Source organism: Scleropages formosus, chromosome 3, assembly GCF_900964775.1.
Source record: "Scleropages formosus chromosome 3, fSclFor1.1, whole genome shotgun sequence".
Lineage (NCBI taxonomy): Eukaryota > Metazoa > Chordata > Actinopteri > Osteoglossiformes > Osteoglossidae > Scleropages > Scleropages formosus.
Window position 1 is genome coordinate 20,422,697 of NC_041808.1, and position 20,082 is coordinate 20,442,778.

The following is a 20,082-nucleotide window of genomic DNA, read 5'->3' on the forward strand; positions in this document are numbered from 1 at the left end:
GCTGCCCACCTTCACCCGTCCTTTGCTGTGTGCGGTACACTGTGGATGCCACCAATGCTGAGAATAGCAGAAATAAATAACTATTGTTGTCTACAAAAATGGACTAATAATCCCCACTGGCACCACCCGAGTCCTTCACGTGGTGTGTAAGAGGTTGCTCTGTTGGGGCATTCGGCATCCTGACATTCTCCACCCTTTGCCATCCCATCCCATGATTTTCACCAACCCGCAGGACGCAATAACACACACGGAGCGCCAGCCACATTGTAAGTAACCACAAAACAGCACATTACTTTCTTTTCCCTGATGATTTATTAGGCACGAGATCATGAGAGAATGTCTCTTAAAGGTCAGAGAATTCAGAGTTTTTCCTGTGGTGATGTGTCTCTAAAATTTTCTATTAAATTACTATAATCATTTTACCGTACATCGATATACTAAGGACTGTGGACAAAAAGATCCCTGTCGGAAGTTCCGATTCAGTTTGGCAGTGCTGTACTTATCAGCCTTTTCCCTAGAATCTTCAGTGCCGATGAGAATAATTGTCCCGTGACAACAATAATGAATAGCGCATTTTTCTTCCTGAACCTCACAGATGTTCCTGTGCGGCTATGCTGTTCCTTGGCAACCATGCGGAAACACATCGCGCCGTCTTTCCGTGTGCTCTGCGAGGTCAGAAGCAATGCACAGCTGGTTGCACCTTTCCCAGTAGAGGAGGTACCCTGAAGCACACTTGATGTCAATTTCAGCGCTCTCGCCAGGCGTCTACCTGCTGTTCAGAGCCCGCTCATGCCTACCCGTCACTGGGCTTGAGTAAATGCAACCTGACCACGTCCAGGTCACCGCTCTGCTGCAATACCGTTGTAATCTGTACACATTATCCTATGAGTCAGACAAAAGCACACAGCCTTGTTCTTCTTTCCCTCACATCCCCTCGCATGTCGTACACTTGATCCCTGATTCTTCGTGATTTCCCGAAGATGAGTTTGCGTCAGGATGAGTTCACTGCTTCGTGAGGAGTTTGCAGAGCAAAGGCCCCCAAAGGTGCCGTTCAGCATGAGACTCATCCTGCAGTGACAGTGACAGTGACAGCGACAGTGTGGGCACGCACACGGTGGGGCAAACTGGACTCGTGGCAACAGCAGTGTAGGTTGTGCGCTGAAACGACTTTTAACTCCCCTGACAGCAATGCCAAAAGACTCTAGTAAAGAGGAGGCTTTACTGCAGCAGCACAAGGCAGTTTGATGAGAGTTTTACACCACTGTGTGGAAACTTTGCACAGCAATGTCAACAGGAGCTGTCTCAGTCACTGTCCAAAGGGGCCTGTGTTGGCACTGAATCCCGACCAACTGCTTTAAGCGTGCAAAGTTTCCTAAGGCAACGCTGTTATTGGAATTTTTCCCGAACGACAACTTTACCTTTATATGTTCTTTACATGAATGCATTCGGCATGCTGCTGCACTGAAAACAGATGCCGAGCAAACTTCACAAAAATTCTAGCACAACTTCTGCGAAGCGCACGTAATTAGATGATTTCTCCAAAACAGATTGTAGGTGGAAAGCTATGCCAGTGGATATCAAAGCTAAGCCAACTCAGTAACGAACAACACACTTTTGGAAAAGAAAACTAAAAAAATACAACTATGATGGTTAAGTACTGTAGGAGTTTGAGTATTTGCATAACACACTCAGCCCTCATGTAATGGGGGTTATGTACAACAAAAATCTGCTACAATGGCTTATAAAGTACGGTCATATTCTAGGATACTCCTATTTGGATCACAAGAACTCAACTTTACGAGGAGCTTCATTTCATAACTCTGATTTCCCTTATGAGGCATTTCTTTATATTTACAAGGAACAAGTTTGGACTTCGCGTGTGTCTGAACAGTAGAGTGGCACCACCATGGAGTCTTCTTCTCAGTTTTGCTTTGGCTCACAAAGACATACAATATGTATATTCACCTGTTATTATCTCGGTGATCAGGGACCCAGTTGAATTGTCCAAACACTGTCAATATAAAAAATTTTAACCTTTTCAAGTGATGATCAGTGTTAGAGGTCGGAATCTAAATACACACAAAAGAGGTCTATTTCTGATTCAACATTTCACCTTTCATTGCAATTTACAAGTTAAGCACCATGGCACAGTTTGTCTCAGAATGTAAATAAATCAGTGCATTAATAAATATAAATTATGAGTAGTTCTTATCACTGTTACATGCCACATGCACTTGTGAATTTTGCTTTTCAAGGTGTAGGGTATCAGACAAATCTGAAGTTGAAACTGAACTTTAAAGTTACCAATGGAAAGAAATGCAAGAAAAAAGCAAGAAAAATAAAGAAATATGACCCTTGAAGGTCAGTTTGTTGTATGGTAACTGAACAGGTAGCAAAAAGCATCTTCATGATATTCCGAAAAGTGTCTGTGATTTGATAATGGAACTATTACCACATTTTGATGATAGCACGTAAAATTATTATAAATGCAACATTTGTCTTTCTGTCTACATTTTAAAACATTACAAAAATGTTTGCAAACAATATCACCAATTTTGCAGAATTGGTAGACAGAAAACATATGCGTGAAATCCACTCAAGTAAATAGCCAAAAAAATTTATAATAATATCCATCCATACATACAATATACTGCCAGTTCAATGAAGTTAACAATCCCCAAATGGTCCCAGAGTCTATCGTTAAGTTGAAATTCAACATAGAATGCATTCTGCAAGATGAAGAGAGAAAAACAGGCAAGGACTCAAAGCGACTGCAGCAGATGCTTGGCAAAACATTTCTAAATGATTACAAAGAGCTTGAGCTCAGTGGCTTGCAGGCTTTATGAAATTATTGCCCCGAAGGGATACCATGTGAATGTGAATATGTGCCAGTACTAATGGTCATTTCAATCCACCTTCATGCACATGGAATGCATGTATGCGCACTCAGATTTGAGTACTGAATCAGCACAAAAAAACCCATTGTACTTTATATTAAAATATTATACTTGAAGATTTTATATTAATCTCACTCTAACCTACAGAAATTACTTGACTGTGAAACAGAAGCAAATAAATTACATTTCCCAAGACATAGTTAGAAAGTTTGTTCAAAAGTAAAGAAAAATATAAAATGGCCCATATAGAAGATTGTGTATATTGTAATTTAGACAAATATTTTTCTTAGCCAGACAAGAGCTAAACAACCTTAATCATCTTTTAATTAAAATTAAGAAGTTTAATCTCCACTGTGCGATCTCTCCCAAATCACACAGCTGCACCTGCAAATTTTACTCCTGTTTCGCATCCAGCAACCTTTTTCTACGGATTTTGCAGTTCCATTCCTGAAATTTGGATCACTTGGCTTTATGGGAGCCTTTGCAGTATGCAAAATACCATTTTTATGAAAGCGTTCTCGAACCCCTTCCAGTGGAATGCACACAGTGGCTAGTTCTTGTTCTTCACAAAAAAAAAAAAAACAAAAGAAAAAACTTTTCTTCAGGAATTTCATTTCAAGCACAGTATGGAGGAATGTAATGGTGATACATCCACCAAGAACCTGATTCCAGTGGGAACTAAAATTGGAAGCTGCATGAATAGAAAATACGGGGGCGTCTTTGTCTTGCTATTTATGGAATGACTTTTTCCGGATTCCCCTTTATCATCTCACACATTTATCAGCACCTTCTGAATTTATTATGCAACCATTAATCAGAAACGGAGGACTCATACGAAATTCATAACTACATTTAACCAGGCAACTTCATGGACAAAATGGATCTAAACGTCCATCTACTAGAAACTGTTCCAGGCAGGATTTTGTCTTAGTGTAACTTATTTTAACTTTTACTAAGTCACCCAATGAACAGTAATACAGCTACCTTGGAAAAACACTTCCCAAGTGAAACTAGAGTTCCAAAACTGCTCCAAACTTTGTTCTTTGTTTAGTGAAAGAACCCAGATGTACATTTGTCTTGTTATGGATGAACTGCCCACCACACAACAAGAGCGAGTATATAAACCTTTAAAACTACCTCTCAGCAAGGCATCAATAGCTGTTAATATTTAATTTGCCCCCATCACCCCACCCAAGTTCTCCCAATGATGCATTCTACTAAATCAAATGCTCATGGAATTGAGTTGAGAATAAATAGCGCATAAATACCAGTGATCCTCATTGCATTTTCCAACAATTTTCCAATTATGGCTCCTTCCACATATGTAATGATCTTGCCTCTGATGTTTCAAGGCAACAGCAATTAGTCTTGAAAACGGTGCTGCGAGAGCTGCTGAAAATGATCTTGCCTTTTCTCTTTGCTTTTCCTTTTCATTTTTAAACAAGTGATTTTTAGTCAATAAATACTCGCAGCTTTGTTATATTTCAGTTATTCTTTGTGGTCTGATGTATAAGAACAATAAATAGTTAATTGAAAATACAAAAACAAACATAATTTTTTTATTTTATCTCTATTTTTCTGCAATGGATAGAGAAGATCTATGCTATAATGGTGCTGAAAGGGACTGAAAAAAGAAAATAGCATATAGTGGGATTTTTTTTTCCCCTATTAGTAATAAGGGAAATGTCATTAATACAAACTTTTCTAATTTTCCCTGGTCATCATCAATCTGTACCCAAATGCAATCAATATTTAAAACTGAATACCAAAATTATTTTAAATGATTTTTACAGTTATCATATGGAGGATGCTGGAGATATATTATGGGGCACAGTGCATGGAATGCAGCAGTTACTGGAAGCAATAAAACAGACATGACTTTCATTATTTTACAAAACATATACAGTACTGTACTGTAAAGGTATATACCACTTCAGTATTCTTCAAAAACATCTTTTAGAATCATGCAAAGCTGTCACTTTTAAAAATGAAAATATTTTTAAAATACTTTTTTGTAACTTTCGATTTAATGACCCATCTCTGGGTGAATGGATCTTTTAGTGGCATATGGTCACAAACCATACGCAAAACAACGTATGGAGGACAATTACATATAGTGGTGAACCACTCTATATGGAAGGTTAACAAGTGTGGATCATTCTGTCAGTTTTGCTTTGTGGTTCATCCAACAGAAATGAATTTTTCACAATACGTGTGAAACAAGAAAACTAAATTGTGATGTGCAGTCAATAAAACCCAAAATATAGGCATAGGTTTTTTAATGTCCAAATATACTGTACATACCAGAAAAGTATTATCATTCATGAACATTTCTGCGCCATTTCTTTAAATTTGCATAATAAAATTTAAAATATCTATCTCCAATGCCTGCACACAAGTTGATGTATAGAGTATTTTTATACAGTACATTTAGTCTATAACAAAGGGCATGGTATGTATTATACATTATGCAAGTGCAACAAATAATTTGATGTGGAAATGGGTAATTGAATGTTTTACGAATTAATGTGCCATGAAAAATATAGTGAACAAAAAAAAAACAAATTGCTTCTTTTTCCTTTTTTATTCTTTTACATTTTCCAGTGTTAAAGCAGCAAGGAAACAATAAGAATGTCCTTTGGTGGAATCTTATTACACTCCAGTATATATGTAAACTTATATTCTTTGATGCCAGCATGTTGCCAATAAAAAGAAAACTTTGCACAAATAAATAAAAAGAAAAATAAAACATTTTTCTTTTCTTTTTGTCCATTTTGATTAAATATATCACGTCGCCTCACACAACCGGCAATAATAAGAAAAACTCTATGTATTCTCTTTTTTACCCTCTTTGTCATGAAAATAACATTTTGTACAAAAATTAAATACACTTATGGTTCTATAACAACTTTTCCATTCAGGTGAGCGCGTTGGCATCGCCATGGATGCATTGCCTCTAAGAAATACTGGAACATATGAGTGGTTTGAGTAGCGTTTACACTGGGGGGGCGGGGGTGTTCATTACACGTGTGAGTCACTAACATTGGACAGAAAAACCTTTCAACTGACAGAGGTTAGAGAAGAAGGTTCACAAAAGCACAAGGAAGAGCACCGAGGGGACAGAAGAGTGGGAAGAGAGGATGGGGAAGGTAGTGGCGGTCTACATGGGTTTTCCTTATATCCACAATGCACCGACAGCAAAGAACGCTTCTCATTTTTATTCTTGCTGTACTTAACTGAATGTATCGGTCACCAATTTGCGTTTCTTCCATCGATGAGGTGGTCCGTGCGGACCGGGTGCGTCCGCTGCCCGCAGAGCCAGAAAGGCTCGCACAGCTGCCTGCCAAAGTGTCAGTAGCCAGCGTTGCGTTGCGATGGAGCTTCACAGCTGCCATGTGCGTGACAGGTCTCACCAGGTCTGAATCCAGAACGGCTAGTGTAAAGGTCACAGGTTTCCGGCAGCCCCGCCTGACAAATTTTCGGCTTTTCAGCTTTTCCGCAGCGAACGCTTGATTGTTTCATAAGGTCTCTTTTTTGACATTGTGAATAAGGTCGACTCTATTAGTTTTAAACGAAAGCTTGCATTCTCTCCAGGACGTTCCTTACGGGCGGCGAGTGTCCCGTCCGTGACGTTGTCCGTTTTTTCTCCTCTTGGTGGCCTCCCGGCCTCAGAGTGTCGCGTGTGGGCAGATCCCCGGCAGCAGGGCGGAGGCCAGCAGGCACAGCAGCAACAGGTGTCCGAAGGAGAGGGTCGAGAGGAGAGCTGCACGGCTCGAGGTAGAGCCTCCACCACCGCAGCCTCCCGGCTGGCTCTCGCACCGTGGCTTCTCGCAGAGTAGGCCCGTGAAGCCAGAAGGGCACTGGCAGCGTACGTTACCGTGGCATACACCGCCATTCTGACAGCGAAGCATCATGTTGTCACACACTCGAGCTGTGGAAGGGTGGGTGGTCAAAAAGCACAGGAGAGGAGAGGTGAGCATCTGAGCAGAAACATCACACCTTCAACAAGAAATACAGGATTTCCTAGCATTCCGTACAAATAAAGCAAGAACTTATTGAATGCATTACATTGTCTGAAGTAACATAAATTTCACATGAATCAGTGCAATATAATACTTTACATACAATACTTTTTATAATACTTTTTAACGCTCAGAATGATTTTATCGGTTTTATCAAAAAATGACCATCTAAAATCCATAACGACTGCTGATTATTATTGCTTGCCAGATACTGTGCCATTACTTCAAAATGAAAACGGACACTAAAGAACATGACATCTTATCGATGACTAAATAGCAATGTTTCAAAACCGATCGTCCTGTGATATCATTTCTAATTTCATGAGCAAATACTCCGCAGTGAACAAACCCATAGATTGCACTATGGGGATTGTGAAATTCTGAGACCTTTTGTATGGTGGTCCTGTTAAAAACCCATTGTGAGGCCTGCAAGCACCACAAACCCAAAAGCTGTAAAAAGTAATATACAAGCAGAAAACTGATTATTTCCCTCCTACATAACAAAATCCCATGTGCATGTTAGCCTGTGTCAACTTTGAAGCTGAAACATTAATAATTGATGGAAGCAGCTGAAAAGATCTGCTGCCATTTGACTCGTTGAGAAAAACAGCAGATATTTATATTTATTTATTTGACATTATTCTCAAAGCAACTTAGAATGCTATGATTCACATTTATGCATTTGGGCAACTTTTACTCTGTCATTTCAAGGTAAGCACCTTTTCAAGGGTACTACAGCAAAATGTGGGATTTGACCCTGGGTCTTTCAAGTCCAAAGGCAGCAGCTGTAACCACCCTGTCACGTGCTGCCTGCACGCATAACAATTCGTAGAAATGTTTGCAAAAAGTTTGCTTTTTCTGTGGCCTATCTATTTCGTATACAGTCAAAGTTCAAACCATTAATGCATAACTCTGCTACTACTCTGTAAATGTATGGACTTACAGTATCTGTGCTATAAGTGTAATTCCAAGAGGAAACCAGATTGCATGATATCTGCTTCGGGGACTGACAGACATTTTAAAACTCATGCTAAATGAAATCCCAAATATGTCAGTTTTGACTAATAGCAATGGCCAGAAGAACCCATCTTCTGCAAGTAGAAGTTTCTGTGGAACATGAAGTTATGAGCATGTTTTAATTATTAATTAGCTCAGCATTTGCACTTGATCATCATGTCAGCAATTAATTACATGATGGCTATGCTTTCAACTCAAAATTCTGCTCAATCCTATAGCTGCTCTTCTCTAATTTAAAGACTCCAATGCTCGATTCTCATCTGTTATGTGTCATTTTCTGCTGGTATTAATAACCAGGATACATCATGCCATTAAATAAATCATGGAACCATATGAAATTCCCCAGCCAAATAAGATTTAGTAAATTCAAAAGCCAATTTATTCAGGGGCCTCAAATCCAGGGCCACTTTCATTCCCTGACTTTATATAAATATATATGAGTGTGTGTGTGCACGTGTGTGTACACACAATATCTTTAAAAAATCTGGCAAATAGAAAATCACACAAAGTAGAAAATAAACAAAAACATAAAAAAAAGTTTAAAGGAAACTTGGAAAAAATCCATTTAACTGTTCTTTATTGTGAAGTATTTGCAGTAAGTAGTGGTCAGAGTAAATAGAAGTTTAGCGAACCACCACTGACTTTGTGCATTGGGCGCGTATATACTTGCGTCTCATTTTTTTGTGGTTGTTTATGATGATGACCGCACGAAGACCTTGCCGCACTATTTTCGTCACACCGTGGGGATTTGGGATAGAAACGAAATAGCTCAGCGGTGAAGCGAATGATCAGAGGGAAAGAAGGAGGAACGAGCGCCGTGTTGGGGAGAGTGCTCTTCCCGAGGACATCAAATTCAATCTCAGTCTCTCTCGCCAGTAATCGCTTGTTAGAGCGAAGCCCCCCGTCCCCTGCGGCCTCCCCCTGTGGCCAGCTACCCGAGATCCCTCCCTTAACAAAAGCAAATCAGCATGTGCGCGCCATCTTGCTACTCAGAAATGCAGGGTGGACCCTTCGCGCACAGCCGGGAACACTTCTGTAGACAGTACACTCACCGGGATGTGGTTTAACTCACCCTAGCCTACATTAATGCCTGTATCGAGATAGCAGCCATAGAGAAATATTAAATCACTCTGGAGAAACATTCATTGAAAGGCGTAATGTATATATTTATACAACTGCGGCGATAAAATAATCTCAGTGGAATTGGTGATGTTGAAATGTCCTGAATTTATGATACCATTTTTGTCTGAAAATACTTGTCCACAAAGAACCTTTGCCTTAGTTACTACGTATAAACATTAGATTTTATGGATTCATAATGTTTGTTCTGTCCCTGTTAGACTTTCCAGAAAACATCACTGAGTCTGCTTGTCAGGATTTGGCTTTTGTGTTAACGTGTCAAACAAGGCCATTAGACTACATTTTAATAAATGAAGGTGTTTTGGTATTCAGACAACAGGCACATTGATCTCCTCATGAATCACGGGCGCAGTCGATCCCTGCATGCTGCTGTGAAGCAGTGCCTTCGTTGTGCTACTGTGCTGAATCTCAATGTTCAGGCTCCTGGTGATAGGCAGCGTGCTCATCACTGCTTGAAGATGGGGAGGACTGATCTCTGCGAGGGACGTCAATGAACTTCCCGCTGAAGTAGTGGAACCAGAGACTGGCGCATACCGGACCTTTAGGATTGTGGGGAGGGTGGGGGTGGGGGTGGGGTGGGGTGGGGAGTGGAGGATGCAGCTCGTTTGGAGGGCTTGACACCCAACTGACAGATGGGTCACCCGGTGGCCCTTGCTTTGATTGCACGTGGCATCATGCATGGGGGGGGGCAGTGTGAGCAAGAAGAATTGGCAGCAGGAAGGGCTCCTTGCCTTCCTCATTTGTAACAGTGATGCAGACATCCTGATTCTGCCTCTAAAGTACAAAAAGAGGAGAAGTATCTGATGCAGATGGAAACAGCAATAGTATGAGCACCTTTAGTACTGGTACTAGTAAGAATAGCCATAGGAGTTGGAAAATAAAAGTGGAAACAGCAATTCTAGGGCAAGAATCCCACAGACAACATGTTCATATGGGTTTGGAAGGTGGAGGTAGGGAATAGGACTGGGAGAAAGTACATGGTATGCGGTGGGGTTGTTAAGTATCCATCTCAGTACTGCACCTATAGCTAATGCTGTCATGCCCACACTAAGTGCAGCTTCATCGGTGCCTGAAATGAACCTGAAAACTATTTCTTCCTCTGTGGTGCAGTGGTCAAATACTGTTAAAAGTCAGTGGAGTGTTATGAATGATGCATTCATTATTCAGAAACATTCTGTCAGAAGACAGACACAGATTGTTTTTCGGGCTGGTAAGCACTTCTGATGCGTGTTATGATTACTTTGATTAAAGCCATTAAATCTACATGACTGATGATTGACTGAAGTAATGATACACCTGCAAAAAAGTACCAGTCATGAGAATAATCTTTTTTATATTGTATTCCATTTAGTCTTTTCTTTTTATGAAAGCTAATGTCTGGAGATCAGCCACCCATCAGATTTAAGGTTTGCGATCAAAGTACTAAAAAAAAATGTGTCAATCCTCCATACCAACAATGGCATGAAAAATAAAGCCTCAATTTTTATGTGGCACAGTTAACAAGTGGCTGCAAGGGATCAATAATAAGAGCTCAGTATTGTCACACAATGGCCAGTGTTAGTACCACATATATATATCCATGAACAAGATTGTTTCTGAATTACGAAAATGTAATTTGCTATATGCAAATTTGGGGGGGTGGGCATGGTGGCGCAGCGGGTTTGGACAGGTCCTACTTTCCGGTGGGTCTGGGGTTCAAGTCCTGCTTGGGGTGCCCTGCAATGGACTGGCGTCCCGTCCTGGGTGTGTCCCCCACCCAGCCCTGCGCCCTGTGTTGCTGGGTTAGGTTCTGGCTTGCTGTGACTCCGCTTGGGACAAGCGGCTTCAAACAATGTGTGTGTATGTGTGTATGTGTGTGTATGTGTATGCAAATTTATAGACAAAAGTTTCTGGTATCATTTAAGAACATAAATGCAGAAACTGCACTTTGTACCCCATTCATGCAGACTTTCAACTTTTTGCTGATAATGACTTGCTATAGTTAGTTGTTCCAAATGCAGAAATCTCAGTGATTTATAGAGAACATCTAGTGCTGGTTCACTGGTTTCCATGTAACAATAAATTAGTCATGGAGCAGTTAGTAAGGATTCATGTCACATTTCTTGAAAAGATGGACTGAAGGCCTGCTTCTTTTCACATTTCTTTGCTATTTATATATATTAATATGGAGGATTCAATGAGAACATGAAAACATTACACATGTAACATCTCATGCTGTGTGAGCAAATACTGACCAAATGTCCACATGCTACCTCCATCCTCCTGACCACCTACCTCCCAACTCCATACTTCCCATCACCTAACCCTACAATAGGCAGCACCATATCCTTAAGTCCCTCATCTCCACAACAGACTTCCTTAACCCAATACCCTACCCGCCACAGAAACAAAGAGGGAATGCAATCCATCATTTACTGAACATTTTACAATATTATTACCTCTGCCATATAATGATTGTATTGTGTTTCTACCAGCTGCATACCTTAGGAAATGGTCACAGGCTCCACTATAGCCAATTTATACATTGTGAACGTGATCCTCTCAGTCTGGATTTCCACAAATATACAAGGACTTTAGTTTAAATTAATCATGATTATAAATAAAATCAGACAAATAAAATTAATTATCATTGCAACAACCTGTATGTTCCACTCTGGTGGATTCTGCAGACCCTTTTCACATACTGTAAAAGCGACGGGTAAAAAAATGGACTTCTGAACCATATGAGATGCCTAGAAAAGGCTCATACTGAGACATGGTAATGTGATGAATTCCAAAGCTAGCATGAGAAAACATACTATACAGACTATACAGACGGTCCCCGACTTACAATGGGGTTATGTTCTGATAAACTCATTGTAAATCGAAAATGCATTTAATACACCTGACCTACTGAACATCATATCCTAGCATACGTGCGATGGCCATTACAGGCTTGCCGCCTTCGTGCTGGGCAATTATCTTGAGTTTCTCCTCAAGGGTAATTGCCCTCCTCTTCTTCTTCCCGCCAGTAGCAGGAGACACAGATGGGCATTTCTGTGACATTACTGATGCACAAAACACAATGTAGATACAGAGGGTATCTGTATAGCGACAGCATGGCAGACTGGGAGATGTGGATTGCTGCCGCTGCCCAGCATCACGAGAGAGTATCGAGCTGCATATCGCTTGCCTGAAAAAAAATAAGAATTCAAAGTTCGAAGTATGGTTTCTACTGAATGTCTATCGGCAGCTCACCATCGTAAAGTTGAAAAATCATAAGTCGGACCATCGTAAGTCTGGGACCGTCTGTACTAAATAACACTATAAACTAAACTATATAATTTTTCAGTACACAAAATTATAGCCAGCAAAATCATTGTTAAAGCAAACAACCATTCAAAAAACCTTTGGCAAAAAATTTGATTTCTTCCTCTCTATTTCCACTTAAACCACAACCCAGATTCTTTTTTTTGATGAAGTTATGCAACGTAGGCTGATTAATCTTATGTACTTAGCAGGAAAGTTTATTTTATTAGTATGTTACCTACCTGAAGTCCGTTTATGAATGTGTAGGTGACAAGTGTTTAAATGTCTTCTGCTTAAAAAATTAACATTTGCTCTTCATGGCAATTGAAAGGAATTCTACAACGTGTGGACACCCTTCTAGAACACATCAGTTAATGCAGCCTTCTGACTTTCTACTTTTATGTATGTAGACATATTTGCAGTTTCTTGGTATACTGTTTCTTTCTGTTGCTGTGACACAGCACAGTTTATAAAAAAGAAAGTAAACATATAGGAACATTCTGAAGTTTTCTTTTAAAGGTCAGTGACCTGAGCTAAGAAGTTAAGTAGTATTCGGGTGGAATGAAGAAAGTTTTCCAGAATGCCTTAACAATACCCAATGCAAAGGCTGAAATAATTATTTTAACCATCAGCCAAATTCTCCAAAACTAATACAGTAGACCGTCCAAATAAAATGACTCGGGATTTACTACATTTTCTTCATTTGAAAAGGACAATATTTGCTGAGACACACAATAAAAATCTTTGTTTGACCAGTGATTTTGGTTTTAATTGCATATTTCAATCAGTATACAGATTAATCTCCTCTCCAGATAAATGTCATTTTTATAGATATATAGAACACAGTCAGGATTGTTATCAAATCACTAACTTTAATAATGAAGCTCATTTTAAGAGTCATATCTTACCAGGCTGTACCATACGGACTACACAGGAGGGGACCAAGTAAAGAATCAGTTTTGACAGCCAAGATCGTGGCCTTTGCCTTTGAGTTCTTAGCTTCAGGAGAAATGAAAAATTCTTTAATATCCTTTACTATTCTGGAATGTTTGGCCCTGACTTTAAACTGGTGAAAGTGAAGACCTGGTCCTGGGGTCCATTCAGGATGAAGGAAAGCTAGCAGCTGCAGTAAGAGCATCTTGCTCCTGTACATGGCCTGCTCGGCTTGGTTTTGGGGGGAAGCCATGGCATGGCCCTTTTCCGTGTCCATGGAGCCGCCTCACTATTCAATTATGACTGCATACCTCAAACAGTGTTAGCGTGATGGGGTGCCAAGCGGCACCTCATTGCTGGATGTAGAAATGGCTTTCCAATCAGTGCATTACTGGTAGTGCGGTGCCCTGCTTTCACAAGCCCTCGTTTTGCATTTCCTTCATAAAAAGCCAAATGCATCCAGAGCGTGGCCCTGCTGGGGCCCTTGGACCTGGCATGCTGAGGAGTAAAGCATGCATCTCATGAGGGAGAGGACAAGCAAATTGAGGTTAAAAAGCTTATGAATAATTAGCCAGCATATTTTGCCCAATTCAGTGGGCTGGGATGGAACACACTGAGGGTGACACATACACAGCACAAAGCCTTACACACATAACCTTTTGTTCATTCTATTTGTCTGAAGCACAAGTCCTTCTGAATAGAATTTGTAAATGGCGGGTCTCCACTGACCAAGTAATTAAAATTTTATATAAAACAACTCAAATACCAAATGGTTACATAAATACAGCACATATGAAGTGTATTATCCCCAGACTTTTCAGTCTTTTATTGTTTTACAACACTGAACCACAATTGGTTTAATTAGGCTTTTCTTGGGCCAGATCATCAGAAAAATGCTCTTTAATATCAAAATTAAAACACATTTCTATGAATCAGTTTTCATTTAATTACGAATGTAAGTCATAAAGTAACTGTGTACACGAGTTTTCATCACCTTTACAGTGACACACCCAAATCAGCTGTGGAGCAGCCAGTTGTTTTTAGAAATCACTTATGTCGAAAGGAGATCTGTTGTGTGCAGTTCCAGTGATTTATGTGCTTTAAGGATAAATATATGTGTCAATGCAAGGTCCCACAGTTGGTTAGTCAGTTTTCTTCATAAGACAGCATCATAAAGGCAAAGGATAAGTCTAAAAAATCAGTGATAAAAGTTTCTTGAAAAGTACCAATCGGGAAGGGATCTAAGAGAATTTCAAAGGCACTAAAATAAAATTAAGGTGCATTTTTCTGCTGTGTCAAAAAACCTAATTAAATCCACTATGATTCAGTGTTGTAAAGCAATGGAATGTTAAAAAGTCGAAAGGGGGGGGGTGAATATTTTTTGTAGATTTTGCACATACGTTCTTAAACCAGGTTACATATGATTTTTTTTCGAAAACCTGGATACATATCTAACAGCAAATGGCACACAGAGTTTACCTTTCAGTACTTCTGTCTTTGATATATACAAGTATACATGTACACAACATAAAGAGTAAAAATGCTTTAGCTCAGTGCGGAAAACAAAGGCAGCTGAGAAATAGGACAGCATTTGATGTCGAGCACTGAGCCAAATTGCCGAATGCACTGCCGTACTTTCAGCTCAGCTTAACGGGATGCAAGGACAGTTGTCCGGCTTCAGCCGAGTATGGGATACAAGCCTAAACAATTTGTGAAGGATAACGTCTGAGCTCCCAGCCATTAAAGCAGCGCACAAGGACAATGAAGACCTAGACAAGAAACACGGGCTACATCACAAGCCTATATCTGCTGCATGGATGGTGTGAGGAGCTGGAGGGGAGGGAGGCGAGGATGATGATGGAGCAGGAGTGGGCCTCTACTCACTTTTACAGCCATTGCTCCACAAGTACCCCGGCAAACATTCCTGGCACTTAGCGCCCGTCGCTCCCTCTTTACATTTACAAAAGCCCGTGGCGTTACAGTGATCGCTGTGCGACCCAAAGGGGTCACATCTGCAGTCTGCAGAGACAAGACACACACAAACACACTGTGCACACACCCTCGCCACACCACAGACTGAATCAGTGCCTTAAAATCTCTTTTTTGGGATTTTATTATTGCTGTTCTTAAAAAAAGCACTTGCTTCAAGCAGCCGTGCTGTTTATTATTGCAGATGTGACATAAAAACATTCTATTAACTGGGTGTTTTAAAGAAGATGAGATGCTCTTTGGGATGGACAGAATTGTGTTCATGAGGGATGTGTAGTAAGATACACAAAAAACACTAACTGTTTTATGTTTCTCCTGGTAATAAAAGGGCACCTCATTTTGCAAGACATCTGCAAACTATGGTAACCAAATGTAATTGCTGCTTCAATTTTTCCTTATTCAGTAGCCCTACTAATTTTGTCAACACGTTGATACACTGTGCATGCTCGCCACTGCATTTTCCATACTGCAGTTTTAACATAGCTTTGGAACAAAGAGACTAAAAATGCATCATAATGAAACCTCTCTCTCTGAGGAAACAAAACCTGCAAAGTAAAACTGACTTTACTGCAATTCTATTTCTTTTCAGAGACGATTTCTTAAAATGTCGATGTCTTCTTAAAGAATACTGACACCACCTAAATTATATCTGTTAAATCACAGTGTTGTGCGCACTGAGTGTTTGATACTGGATTATAAAAGTTTGCAGCAAATCAGCCGAAAGGGTTATGGGAACTTTCAAAATCAGTTACCACTCATAGCCTGAAAGAAAAGCTTCTCTGTTTCTGTTTATACACTGACTTTGTCATACTCGGGAATGAGTGATTTAAAACAAATTTTAGTGCAATTGGACTAAATGGTTCAACTTCATGTTCATGTTCAAGTGCATCTCTTATTTCTGAAACCTATAAAAAGTGTAGCAAAGTGTTGTTGCGGCGTTAGGCTGGATATTGTAAGTTTTCTGGGTGTCATTCATTTCTAAATTTTGTATAATTTACAGATGGTTCCACATGTAATTTGTTTAAAAATGTTGTCATATACTTGTCGATAGCATCTACACTGAAAATTATTTTTGCAACGAACCCCTTGGGATGTTTGCTTATTTGTATGAGAGCAGCCGTAAAAACCAATACATCCTTGACCTTGGCAGAACTCCCTCGGTAAAGCTATTGATCCACAGAGAGGTTTTGCTTCCACCATCGTTGACAACAACTGATGGTCATACCATCAAGATATTACATCTTGCAAGTCCCTCCTCTTCCTTTCCCATGTGGTCATCCCTGATTGGTGGAGAAGACTCCCATATGGTTTTGCATAATTGACAGCTCCCTTGTGTGTTTGGCATTTTTGAAAATATCTATCTCTTCTAAGTACACCAGTGTGACACTTAAGAGGCTGAGGGAGGAGTTTTCATTGAAATTATTATTTTTTGTTAATCCTTAGCGTGTTTCCACTCAAAAGTTAAACAGAAAAAATGTTATTAATCTGTACCATTTATTGTTACATGGTGGTGCTACAGTTTTGTTTTTCAGAAAAAATGACTGATTAATGCATGTATTAAGGCTTATAATTAATGTATAGTGACATGTACTAATCTTCATCATAATTTGTTTAACTACATCAAGTAAATATCAAAGTAGAATCAAATGTTGAAAATAAATATAACCTTCTTATCAGTGTTTTTCTCGACTATGAAGAATTTTAAAAATGCTAGTTTACCTTATGTTGCCCCTGTTCACTGATTCCATATACAGTTACAAGTGTTCTTGATCTTTAATCTCTCATTTCAGTTTTTTTAGAAGTCATAAACATTTTGGAAATGTTTATACATTTCAGCTGTGAACTAAATGTATAAACACTTCCAAAGTGTTTATGATTTAGAAAAATTTCCATAAATCTTTAAACTCAATGTTTCTTTGCACAAGAAGACTTTTAAAGGTCCAAGGCTAAGCACCTCAAATAAAATCAAAATCTGCAGGCCATTTTCTGCTTTCTTCATTGCATTACTGCCCATTGCCAGCTGCATCACAGGAGATCCTCCTCATCAGCTGAGTAAAATCATTGACTTGGCCTGAGTGAAGCGGAATGATCATTTCCTATTAATATCTGTTCCCTCTATCTATATTAAAGGATGTTGCTATTTGAAGCATTTTTAAAGTATAGTTAGGTTTATAATTACACAGTTAGGTTTATAATTACACTGTTGCGAACAGGTTTGAGATCTGTCTTAATGGAACACACATATTTCCCATCTCCAAAGATAGCAAGGGCCTGGAGAGATGATCCCCTTGTCTGAGATGTGACAGTGACTTCAATTCTGAATTCTACACAGCGCGCGGAAGCTTCTAGAGTCATTGCCAGTGATTGCTTTGTAATTCAATTCTATCTGTAGTTGAACTCAACAGAGTTTAGTTCAAATCAATTAGAGTAATAATTCAACAAAATTAGTAGGGCTGTACGACACCCTTTTTACACTTGGTTACCAAGTTTGGCCTTTGAAAATTCTGCTGACAAAAGTAGGAAAAATAGAGAAAAATGAAAAATGGAGTGATTTACATGGAAATACATATATAAGGAAAACGACAACATCAAATATGATTGTGCTTGTTTCCTGGTGTGACTGTTACATTCAAATTTTCTGTCTGACAATAGATAGGTAAATCTTTATGCATCTCCTCGTGTGATACTGTATACTGGTCCATATGGTGGTATGTGACAGATTGACTGTACTCCAGAATCACGTGTCTGCATCCAAATCTCTCCTTCTTTTTATATAATGCACTCATGGTATTTTTCTCTGAGTTGTATGTTGCTTTTGTGAAAAGCGCCTGCTAAATTAATACATGTAAATGTAAATGTAAATAGATACATTTTTCAGGTATTAATGAATGTAAATATCACTTGAGAATCAGCATGGCATGTTAATTTACATACAACTGAAATATGGTATTACAAAATGACCCTACAGAATTAGTTATGCTGAAGGCTCTTATGATTATGATGTTAATGTCAATGTTAATTTCACAACTTTACAAATATTTGCATAAATGAATAAATAATTAGAATATTAAAAAATGCCACTACCGCTTTTCAAGAAAACAAAATGGGTATTAGAGTTAATTGTTTCCCAGAAGCATTTCAGTTGAACAGCTCTTTTGACTTTATAGCAATAAGAGTACTTACACGTGAAGACCCCCAACCCTAAAGACAAATGCTGGAACTGACAGGGCCCTCATAATCACTGGATGGGAAAGGCATACCTTTCTCTTGTGTTTGCGGCTGCACATTTACATCTGCGGCCATGACAAGTTTCACAGCCTTGATGTCATGAAGATAAGTGTCCATTTTTACTGTGACCTCTCCAGAGCCACCCAGGAGACACATCTGCTCAACAGCATGTCGGCATCTCTGAGCAAAACTGGAATGGCAGTTTTGTCTTTGGGCAAAGCATTAACAGCTGAAGGCACTCGCTCAGTCTCAGGACATGTAGCGGATGCTCAGCGAGAAGTTAGTCTGAGCACTTTGCCATCACTTACTGCCTCAAGTGAGACAGCACTGTGTGCAACAGAAATCATTTTAACTGTTAGCTGCAAGGGGGTAGCAGCTGGGGGTCCTCCAAATGTGCTCTTGACTATTGCACCACTGTTACACGAGTAGTGGTTTTCATTGTTTCATTCTCTACTTTCAACTTTTCATTTTTATTTTTATTGTCATGACCTAAGCTACTAGTTTTTATTTCATTTGTAGCTGTAAAACAAATTGTCCATTGTGAATTACTTTGAGCTGCATTCTGATGTGTGATAGGTTGCACAAATAATGTTTATTATTAAAGATAATATTGATAAATTGTTAAATATTATCCGTAAATATATTAACTGCTGAATTCTAAATTATTGTAAAATAGCCACTAAATCAGTTTCAATAAGCTATATTTTTGCTCTGTGAACAGTGCTTAAATTGTGTCTAGAACGTGCCGTGAGTTTGCAAAACAAAATAAGTGTGAGGAGGAAAATCACTTTTTACGTTAACCTGTGGATGTAGAGGAAAGGAGGCCTCAGGGCTTGATAGCTGCTATTGGAACGAAAGCTGCAGACGTTTTGCAGTGTATGGATGCCGTGTCTGACATCTGCGAAACACGCAGATGCTTTCATATATTTTTATTCTTTGATGGGACCTTGGTAAATATGTTCGGGGGCACAAGTGACAATAATGGGTATGGGCTTCACAGTGACCAAGCCACAGCAGGAAAATAAAAAAAAATAAAAAAAAACACTAATTAAAAACATTAAAATGTAGTGACCACACAGATAGCGGATGAGCGGCAGAAAGTTAATGCAGTACCCACTGTGATGATAAAACTGACCTACGCAAACATTCTCATCATCCAGCCCTGCTGAGACGTTTCTGTAGTAGCCCAGCTTGCAGAGCTGGCAGTGCTGCCCCCTAGTGTTGTGCTTACAGCTCACGCAAATGACCGTGTTTAGCAGCTCGATGTAGCTGCAGCGGTTGGAGTGTCCGTGGCATTCGCAGTCTTGCAAAGAAGAACAGACATGGCATACGGAGCATACACCATACAAGGCAGAGAGCGCATCGCACGTGCGGCCAAGATGGAGGGGCAAATCCATGGCGAGGGGCTGGAGGTGGGCATCAGTCATGTGATGTCAGGTGGCTAATCACCTTGGAGTCATGGGCTGCATGATGCTGGGAAGAGAAGCATTTTACCTCTAGAACAGCGCAATGGATGGCAAGGGAGCAGAAGCAGCATTAAGATGAGATAAAATGAGCCAAATTAAATA

The 20,082-nt window shown here is 39.6% G+C and overlaps 1 protein-coding gene across 2 annotated transcripts in view; it reads right to left on the minus strand.

The window, feature by feature from the left end:
• Window positions 1–6,521: 6,521 nt before the first annotated feature.
• The window catches only part of ntng1b (netrin g1b), an 82,923-nt gene continuing 69,362 nt past the window's right edge, over window positions 6,522–20,082 (minus strand). Inside the window, exons 6-8 of one of the 2 annotated variants that reach the window (XM_018753320.2) lie at window positions 19,650–19,817; window positions 15,182–15,316; window positions 6,522–6,828 (exon numbers count right to left, since the gene is read on the minus strand). In XM_018753320.2, the coding sequence (XP_018608836.1) occupies window positions 6,566–6,828; window positions 15,182–15,316; window positions 19,650–19,817 (566 nt within the window). In that variant the 3' untranslated portion in view covers window positions 6,522–6,565. The remainder of the gene's footprint in view (window positions 6,829–15,181; window positions 15,317–19,649; window positions 19,818–20,082) is intronic. The other variant, XM_018753322.2, reaches the window with a different exon arrangement.